Source organism: Malus domestica, chromosome 01, assembly GCF_042453785.1.
Source record: "Malus domestica chromosome 01, GDT2T_hap1".
Lineage (NCBI taxonomy): Eukaryota > Viridiplantae > Streptophyta > Magnoliopsida > Rosales > Rosaceae > Malus > Malus domestica.
In genome coordinates this window covers 20,730,706-20,740,808 of record NC_091661.1, presented here as the reverse complement: position 1 = coordinate 20,740,808, position 10,103 = coordinate 20,730,706, and the positions used below count along the sequence as shown (strand labels likewise).

At 41.3% G+C, this 10,103-nt stretch overlaps 1 protein-coding gene across 1 annotated transcript; it reads left to right on the top strand.

Moving 5' to 3' along the window:
* On the top strand, window positions 1–9,609 carry LOC103422522 (endoribonuclease Dicer homolog 1). Its single transcript, XM_008360618.4, has 20 exons — window positions 1–1,605; window positions 1,725–1,838; window positions 2,487–2,697; window positions 2,824–3,218; window positions 3,298–3,529; window positions 3,640–3,812; window positions 3,933–4,055; window positions 4,154–4,314; window positions 4,515–4,748; window positions 4,835–4,985; window positions 5,068–5,250; window positions 5,366–5,527; window positions 5,605–5,700; window positions 5,807–6,438; window positions 6,897–6,997; window positions 7,078–7,277; window positions 7,354–8,265; window positions 8,417–8,581; window positions 8,698–9,068; window positions 9,253–9,609. Exons 1-20 carry the CDS (start codon window positions 490–492, stop codon window positions 9,428–9,430), a joined length of 5,910 nt encoding a protein of 1,969 aa, XP_008358840.2. The 5' UTR covers window positions 1–489; the 3' UTR covers window positions 9,431–9,609.
* Window positions 9,610–10,103: the final 494 nt, after the last annotated feature.

Genomic DNA, 10,103 nt, shown 5'->3' with positions numbered 1-10,103 from the left:
GTCTGAATTTTGCCCTCCTCTCTCACTCTCTCTCTAAAAATCTGAAAGCAGAGAGAGAGAGCAAAGGAATCAAGAGTGAGAGAGCACGGGGGAAGCGTGAGGGTCCGGTCAAAGAAGAAGAAGAAGAGAGATAGAGAGCAGAATAGGCGTAGATAGACCGTGGGAATCTCAGAAAAGAAGAAAAAAAATCCCCACAAAAAAAAGGAAGAAAAGTTATGGTCTTTAATTAGGGTTTCTTCATAAAAGACCGCCATTGTTTCTTCAATCGTTCATTCATTCTGCGTATCCGAACGGTCTATCCACTCCTCTCTTACTCTCTCCCTCTAACAATCTTCGCCTTTCGATTTCGATTTCGATTTAATTGTTGTTGTTGTTGTTGTTTGATTGGATTCAGCTGAATTTTAGATTTTTATACAATATTTTAGTATCTAGGTTGTTATACATATTATTTATATAGATATAGTCTGAAATATATACTGGGGTTTAGCAATGGAGGAGGCTAGGGTTTCTGGGGACACTGGGAATGGTGCTCCCAGTGAGGAGGCGGTTCGGCCTTCGTACTGGCTGGATGCTTGTGAGGACATACCGTGTGATGTGATTGGTGATTTCGTGGAGTTCTGTGAACCTCCAGTTTGTGGTCCTCCTCTGGTGGCGGCGGTGGCCAATGGCAATGGCTGCAACCAGGAGGAGGATGGGTTGGTGGGCGATTTTTTCGGGGGGATTGATCACATTCTTGACAGTATCAAGAGCGGTGCTGGCCTCCCTGGTGCGACTGGTCCGAATTCAGATGTGAATGCCAACGGTGGTACTGGCATTGCTGTTGTTGAGGGTTGTGATAAGATTGAGCCGCCGGTGGTTGTGAATAGGGAGAATGCTGATGACTCGGTTGGACACAATGTTCGGAGTGGAGGGAGGAGTTTGGAGGCTGATAATGGAGAGAGTAAGGGTGATCGGAATGGTTATCAAAGGTTTGAAAAGAGGAGGGGTAATGGGGTTGTGAGGGAGAGAGATATGGATGGTGAAGAGAGGTTCTCCAAGAGGGTTGCTTTGGATAACGGAAGGAGGTATGGTTCAGGCAGAGGGCAATATAACATGAGGGACAAGAGTTTTGGTAGGAAGAGGCCTCGTGATTCCGAGGATATTGATCGGACGGATAGAGATAGAGATAGAGATCGGATTAGGAGAAGAGAGAATTATGGTACTTACAATAGGAGGGAGGGTGGTAGAGACAGGGAGGCAAAGGGTTATTGGGAGAGGGATAAGTTGGGAACGAATGAGCTTGTTTTTCGATTAGGGACTTATGAACCTGATCATAACAAAGAGGGTAGGATAGCTGATATGAAAAACCAGCAATTCAATGGGAAGGCTGAGAAGAAACCGGAGGAGGTTAAAGAAAAAATTCCTGAGGAACAAGCTAGGAAGTATCAATTGGATGTGCTTGAACAAGCAAAGAAGAGAAATACAATAGCTTTTCTTGAAACAGGTGCCGGAAAGACACTCATTGCCGTGCTTCTCATGCAAAGTGTTTGCAGTGATATGCAGCAAAAGCAGAACAAAAAGATGCTCGCTGTATTTCTCGTTCCTAAAGTTCCCCTTGTTTATCAGGTAATGCGTGTGTAAGTTGAAGTGCTCGTTTTCTGCTTAGAAGTACTTTATGTGGTGTCCATCCGTTGTAATTTGCACTTTTTGAGTTTATGGTATGTTTTTGTCTTGTTCATATTCAGCAAGCTGAAGTTATTCGTGAGCGAACTGGTTTCCAAGTGGGCCATTATTGTGGTGAGATGGGCCAAGATTTCTGGGACACCCGAAGATGGCAGCATGAATTCGACACGAAACAGGTAGGTCTTACCGTTTTAGTTGTTAGAACATATCCTGTATATTTTGTTACTCGTCTTATGTTCTAAATGCTGTTATTTTCTAATGATATATTTCAGTAAAACTTTGGGTATCATTTCACTTGCTATTACTTGTTCTACTTCTCTTATGCGTTTATAATGTATATTTGTTTGTTGTGACCTGTGCTTGGTGTTGGCGTGCGTCATCTAATTTCCGTCCGCATGGTTGTCCCTCTAATGTTTTCTAGTGCACATTAGCATTTGAGTGATAGTATTATAGGGGAAAAGTGAGAGAGTCCAAAAAGTACACTGGCAGTGTACATTAACAAACTTAAGTTTGAAAATACAAGGAAATGAAATCGAGAAAGGAGAAGAGCAAGAAATCTAAAACGAAAAGGGAGAAGAGCAAGAATTTGTCCAGAAGAATAACAAACCCTAAAGTGTAGAATTAATTTCTAAAACTGAATGCTCCGCTCCCTTGAAAAATCCTATGGGGGTTTAAGCTAAAAGGTTTTGCGTCCGATAGCAATACATTACTGTATCAAGAATAGAAGGTTGATAGGTTACTCCACTCCTGTCAATCCTGTAGCTTAGGATGGTTCCTGCTGGGTCCTCGGTTCCTTGATTACAATTTGACATTTTCCCCTGCAGGTTCTGGTAATGACAGCTCAAATTCTGTTGAACATTCTGAGGCACAGCATTATAAAAATGGAAGCAATCAATCTCTTGATTCTGGATGAGTGTCATCACGCTGTGAAGAAACATCCGTATTCTTTAGTGATGTCTGAGTTCTATCATACAACCCCAAAGGAGAAGAGACCGTCTGTATTTGGGATGACTGCTTCTCCTGTTAATTTAAAAGGTATTTTCTTTTGTCGAGTTATGAAATTACTCAAGATCGTGTGTCTTAAATTCAACTCTTAATACTTTCAAGGCGACGTTTTAAATCAAAATATATTGACGATTCTTATGATTATGTTTCATCCAGGTGTTTCCAGCCAAATAGATTGTGCAATAAAGATTCGTAATCTTGAAAGTAAACTAGATTCCATTGTTTGTACCATAAAGGACCGTAAGGAGCTTGAAAAGCATGTTCCAATGCCTTCCGAAACAGTGGTGCAGTATGATAAAGGAGCTAGCTTATGGTCCCTTCATGAGCAGCTAAAAAAGATGGAAACGGAAGTTGAAGAAGCTGCAAAGTTCAGCTCTAGAAAAAGTAAATGGCAATTTATGGGAGCCAGAGATGCTGGGGCCAAGGAAGAGCTGCGCCAAGTGTATGGTGTTTCTGAAAGAACAGAAAGTGATGGGGCTGTTAACCTAATTCAAAAGTTGAGGGCTATTAATTATGCGCTCGGTGAACTGGGTCAATGGTGTGCTTACAAGGTACAATTTAATAATATTTCTGCCTAAGTCAGTTATATAATCATTTATGAAACTATTGCTCACACGGTTTCTTTCCCAGGTTGCACAATCTTTCTTGACAGCCTTACAAAATGACGAGAGGGCAAACTACCAGCTTGATGTCAAGTTTCAGGAATCCTACCTGAGCAAAGTTGTAAATCTCTTACAATGTCAGCTATCAGAGGGAGCTGTTTCGGACAAGGAAACAAAAGTAGCAGATTCAGAAAATGGCGTTTCTTGTGATGGAAATGACCCTGATGAGATGGAGGAAGGAGAGCTACCTGATAGTCATGGTTAGTCGGGTTGTTTACTTTTTCGACCATGCTCTTCATCATTCATTCCCCGAGTTAATGAGTTCATTTGATCGACATTTCATCTAAAGTTATCTCTCTGTGCTGTGTAGTTGTCTCTGGCGGGGAGCATGTAGATGTGATAATGGGAGCTGCTGTAGCTGATGGGAAGGTGACTCCAAAAGTGCAGTCACTGGTGAAAGTACTTCTCAAGTATCAGCATACAGAAGATTTTCGTGCAATCATCTTTGTGGAGCGAGTTGTGTCTGCTTTAGTTCTTCCCAAGGTAGTATTTGTTATTAGATATTGTTCTTTTCGAATTAAAGAATGCATAGATATTATTTGTCTTTTTTTATCATTTCTTGTTTCAATTTCCTCACCCAATAGTGTTCTTCCAAACATGCAGGTCTTCGCAGAACTTCCTTCTTTAGGTTTTATAGAGTGTGCTAGCCTTATCGGCCACAACAATAGTCAGGAAATGAGAAGTTGCCAAATGCAGGACACTATTGCCAAATTCAAGGATGGCCGTGTATGTATAAATACCATGTTTTTGTACTAAATTGAATGGAAGGCGGTCTTCATGATTCAATCTTCTCCGATCTAAAACTTTCTTTTACTTCTTCGCAGGTGACACTGTTAGTTGCGACTAGTGTTGCTGAGGAAGGACTTGATATCCGGCAGTGCAATGTTGTTATTCGGTTTGACCTTGCAAAAACTGTTTTGGCTTACATTCAGTCCAGGGGTCGTGCTAGAAAACCTGGGTCTGATTACATCTTAATGGTGGAGAGGTACTTAGTTGCTTGGGCTCCATATTACCATTAATATCAGTAATGGTCACCACTGATTTTTCATATAACAATGGCTAATATTACTTAAAACTCATTTGTTTCTTTGTGTGAAATTTGTCACATTGTACTTTGATCAGTTCATTATCTTTCATAGGATAACTGACATCAAACCTTCTCTTCTTCTTTTGGGTGCCCTGTAGAGGAAATCTGGCGCATGAAGCATTCTTAAGGAATGCCAGGAATAGCGAGGAGACTTTACGGAAGGAAGCAATAGAGAGAACTGACCTGAGTCATCTGAAGGATAGTGATAGGCTAATTTCAGTGGATACAACGCCAGGGACAGTGTACCAGGTGGAGTCAACCGGTGCTGTTGTGAGCTTAAACTCTGCTGTTGGACTCATCCATTTCTACTGCTCTCAGCTTCCCAGCGACAGGTTCTTCTTTCATCAGAGTAATGTTTTTGCCACGACATCTATAAGTAGGTCCATGTTACTGATTTTGCTTTAAATTTGTTGTTCAGGTACTCAATTCTTCGTCCTGAGTTTGTTATGGTGAGGCATGAGAAGCAAGGAGGTCACACTGAATATTCATGCAAACTTCAACTCCCTTGTAACGCACAATTTGAGACACTTGAGGGTCCCGTGTCCAGTTCTATGCACCTTGCACAGCAGGCATGCTTTTGTTTTTTACGATCATGATACCTTTGCTTCACATCATCCAAGGATTTGGGCTTATCTTTTCCTTATCGTGCAGGCTGTTTGCTTGGCTGCTTGCAAGAAACTCCATGAGATGGGAGCATTTACCGACATGCTCTTGCCAGACAAGGGAAGCGGGGAAGAAAAAGAACAGGTTGACCAGAATGATGATGGAGATCCACTTCCTGGAACTGCTAGGCACAGAGAGTTCTATCCCGAAGGTGTAGCTAATATTCTCAAGGTAAGTTCATCCTGCATGTCATATGCTTTAGCTTATCTCTGCTGATCTTTGGTTAAGGTTCCTGCTTTTTATGTATATGTGTTACGGTACTCATTGTTTACTCTCTGGCATTCAGGGAGAATGGATCTTATCTGGAAGAGATTTGGGCCGTGACTCGGAATTGATTCATGTTTACATGTATGGCGTGAAATGTGTAAACTCTGGCTCTTCAAAAGATCCTTTCTTGAATCAAGTTTCAGATTTCGCAGTTCTAGTAGGAAATGAACTGGATGCAGAGGTACGTTATTTCCATTTTGGCGTGATGACATCTATTTTTCATTCCCTGTTCTTTGCTAACTGGTTTTCTGTTAATAGGTGTTATCGATGTCGATGGATCTATTTATCGCTCGAACCATGACTACAAAGGCATCCCTTGTCTTCAGGGGTTCAATATATATTACTGAAAGTCAGGTTGATAATTCTTACCCTACTCGAATGTGATAAATTTTAAAACGGTTTTACTGTTTAGATTTTCAGCTACAGATTTTTAAACAAATTTTCAATTTCTTGTGTACAGTTGGCGTCCCTTAAAAGTTTTCATGTAAGATTGATGAGTATTGTATTGGACGTGGATGTCAAACCTTCCACCACTCCTTGGGATCCTGCAAAGGCTTATTTATTTGTCCCTGTGGTTAGCGATAAGTGTGTGGATCCTATGAAAGAAATAGATTGGGATCTGGTTGAAAATATAAATGGTGCAGAGGCTTGGAATAATCCCCTTCAAAGAGCTCGACCTGATGTTTCCCTTGGCACAAGTGAGCGTACTCTAGGTGGAGACAGAAGGGAGTATGGTTTCGCGAAATTACGTCATGGCATGGCTTTTGGACAAAAATCCCATCCAACCTATGGTATCAGAGGAGCTGTGGCACAGTTTGATGTTGTTAAAGCTTCCGGATTGATGCCTGATCGGGATGCCCTAGATATTAGAAGGCCGGTAGATTTGCCCAAAGACAAGTTATTTATGGCTGATCCTACATGTGTCAGTGTCGAAGGCTTGGTCGGGAGGATTGTGACAGCTGCTCACTCAGGGAAGAGGTTTTATGTGGATTCAATATGCTATGATATGACGGCAGAAAACTCTTTCCCCCGGAAAGAAGGCTACCTTGGCCCTGTGGAGTACAGCTCATATGCTGATTATTACAAGCAAAAGTATGATACACTTTTCCATTCTAGATTCTGATGTTTTTTTAGTTATTTTATTATGCCTTTCTAGATTTATTCTCCTAAACCTAGAAACTAGTCAATTCTTAATGGACGGCTACAATGCCCCTGAGATTATGTGCTTGAAGAAGAGGAAAGCTATGGTGGTGCTTGGTTCCTGAGTAGCATTTTGTTTTTAGAAATGTTAGAAAGTGAATGGAAACATTTTCATTTGCACTTGTCGGGGTAATGAAAATTTTATTCATGTCACAGACCAAACACCACCTAGTTTTAATCTGGAAGGAAGTAGTTAACTATTGTCGGGTGGAAAATTTTGATTCATCAATGAAATGTTCCAATAAATTTTCCAGTGCCAATAGTTGCGAATCCTTACAGATTGGAGAAGCTTTCTTCTTTCTTCTTGCACAGTGAAGGGTGCATTTGGCTCTTTGATCTTCTTTATATAGGTATGGAGTTGAGTTGGTCTATAAGCAACAACCTTTAATAAGAGGACGGGGTGTCTCATATTGCAAGAATCTCCTGTCTCCGCGATTTGAACACACGGAAGGTATGCTCTAATCTTTACCCTTAAATTAATTTACATTTCACCTTTTTTTTTTTTTTTGAGCTAATGGAGATTTTATGCAGAACAAGATGGTGAATCTGAAGAAACTCTTGACAAAACGTACTATGTTTTCCTCCCTCCCGAGCTTTGTTTAGTACACCCATTGCCCGGATCACTTGTCCGTGGTGCCCAGAGACTACCCTCAATAATGAGAAGGGTTGAAAGCATGCTGCTTGCAGTTGAACTCAAAGATATGATAAACTATTCTGTCCCTGCTTCAAAGGTATTTTATCATCTCAAGTGCTTATTCTAAGTGGCTATTAACTACTTGATTAATGTGTGTTGCCTGCTATCTACAGATCCTAGAAGCCCTGACAGCCGCTTCATGCCAGGAGACATTTTGCTATGAAAGAGCAGAGCTTCTGGGTGATGCTTACCTGAAATGGGTTGTTAGTCGATTTCTCTTTCTTAAATACCCTCAGAAACACGAGGGTCAGCTTACTAGGATGAGGCAACAAATGGTTAGCAACATGGTTTTATACCAGTATGCATTGAAAAAAGGACTTCAGTCATATATCCAATCAGATCGCTTTTCTCCATCTCGGTGGGCTGCACCTGGGGTGTTACCCGTCTTTGATGAGTATACGAACGATGGAGAATCGTCCTTGTTTGACGAGGAGGAAAACCCTGTAGGGCAAATGGATCGCCCTGGTGATATATATGAGGATGATGAGCTGGAGGATGGGGAGCTTGAAGGTGACTCGAGTTCTTATAGAGTCCTCTCTAGCAAGACACTTGCAGATGTTGTCGAAGCACTTATTGGAGTTTATTATGTTGAAGGTGGGAAAAATGCTGCTAACCATCTCATGAAGTGGATTGGAATTGAGATAGAGCTTGACCCCGATGGGCTAGAGTGCATACCAAAGCCATCTAGCGTTCCAGAGAGTGTACTTAGGAGTGTCAACTTTGATGCCTTAGAAGGTGCTCTGAATTTTAAATTTAGTGATAGGGGCTTTTTGGTAGAAGCCATTAGTCATGCTTCTCGACCATCTGCTGGAGTATCCTGCTATCAGCGGCTGGAGTTTGTTGGTGATGCCGTCTTAGATCATCTCATTACCAGGCACTTGTTCTTCACGTACACAAATCTACCTCCGGGCAGGTTGACTGATCTGCGAGCTGCTGCTGTTAACAATGAAAACTTTGCACGTGTTGCTGTGAAACATTATCTCCATGTGCACCTTCGGCATGGGTCGACTGCCCTTGAAAAACAGGTACTCAAGTCTCTTTCTTACACTTAAAACTTTGGATTCTCATACTTGAATGGTGAGCTGATGGTTATCTTATCTTGTTTATGGATTAGGCAGGTTAGCTGCGAGCACACAGCCTAGATCCTAATTTAGTGTTTTTGGATTCTGTTTACAGATTCATGACTTTGTGAAGGAAGTCGGAAATGAATTATCAAAGCCAGGGTTCAACTCCTTTGGTTTGGGAGATTGCAAAGCTCCAAAGGTTCTGGGTGACATTTTTGAATCTATTGCTGGTGCCGTTTTTCTTGACAGTGGACGTGATACCGGAGCTGTTTGGAAGGTAGATCTCTGTCAAGGCACTAGCTAATCTGCATTTTCACTTTTCAATGTTCTTTTGGTGATGAGTTTGGGAAACTAATCCATGAATTTCTGGTCTTTCCATCTCTGTGGTCATAGGTCTTTCAACCTCTGCTGCAACCAATGGTTACTCCAGAGACACTGCCAATGCATCCGGTGCGTGAGCTGCAAGAAAGATGCCAGCAACTGGCTGAAGGCTTGGAATACAAAGCCACTCGAAGTGGAAATGTGGCTACAGTCGAAGTCTTCATTGATGGCATCCAGATGGCAATTGCTCAGAATCCGCAAAAGAAGATGGCACAGAAACTGGCTGCTAGGAATGCACTTGCTGTTTTGAAAGACAAGGAAACAGCTGAAGCAAAAGAGAAGGAGGAGAATGGGAAGAAGAAGAAGAATGGTAGCCAAACATTTACTCGACAAACTTTGAATGACATATGCTTGCGGAAAAATTGGCCCATGCCGTTTTACCGGTAAGAAATTTTGAACACATCATTAACACTTACTATCACTAGAGAGGAAGTACGTGGAATTAAACATAAGTTTGGAAGTCATAGTTTTGTAGGGATTCGAGATAAAAATTTCTAGCTCGTACTACGTTTTAAATTTATTTGGTTTTTGACTGTTTCAAAACGTTTGATATGTTTGCATGTTTAGGTGTGTGAATGAGGGTGGCCCTGCACATGCAAAGAAGTTCACATTTGCGGTACGTGTGAATACCTCGGACAGGGGATGGACAGACGAATGTGTCGGGGAGCCTATGCCCAGTGTTAAGAAGGCCAAGGACTCGGCAGCAGTTCTTCTCTTGGAACTTTTAAATAAGTTATACTCGTGATGGCACGACGGATGCTGGTGTTTGCAACTCTAATTTTCTGGTTGTGAATGCCTCGGCATTGCTATTTACCAAGAACAAGCTGTAACTTAGACCTTAAGTGGCGTTTAAGCGTTTAAAATGTACTGCTTTATCGAATTGAATACAAGTAGACAATGCAAGCAGGGAATTTGTTTTAACAATGTTTCGGTTAGCTGGGTACAACTTGGGTCCAAAATATAATGTGGTTCTACCTATTCGAACTCACGAATATATGCACATGACCATTTGGTTAAGTAACACTCAGTCTCTAATTTATCGGGATTAAGTCACAAGTTCTAGTCTCATGAACTAACTGCATTTTAAAAATTTAACTTCTCACACAAGCAATAAGATGGAAGAGAGAAGTAGACAGCTTGCCGTTAATACATTTTGAAATCATTTATGCACATAGGTCAATTACAACAATCACTCACATGGGCACTGGAATTGTCCTTGGCATGTCTTATTTTTACTAGGTGCAACACCCAGAACATGTTAAAAAGAACATCAAATGGTTTTGTAATTGCTAGGTTTGTCAACTATTCACGTCAAGACAAGACTTGTATACTTTATGTTTGGTCTGATTTTCCGCTTCTTGCAATAGTGGCGATCTTGAAGATCAAATTACGCCCAGCCAAGAACTGAAAACTAATGA

Bases quoted from the DNA above. Each gene is read 5' to 3' on its own strand.
- LOC103422522 (XM_008360618.4), top strand. From the start codon at position 490: ATGGAGGAGGCTAGGGTTTCTGGGGACACTGGGAATGGTGCTCCCAGT. The intron at 6,439-6,896 runs GTATGATACACT...TTCTTTATATAG, and splicing joins GCTGATTATTACAAGCAAAA to GTATGGAGTTGAGTTGGTCT. The intron at 6,998-7,077 runs GTATGCTCTAAT...GATTTTATGCAG, and splicing joins GCGATTTGAACACACGGAAG to AACAAGATGGTGAATCTGAA.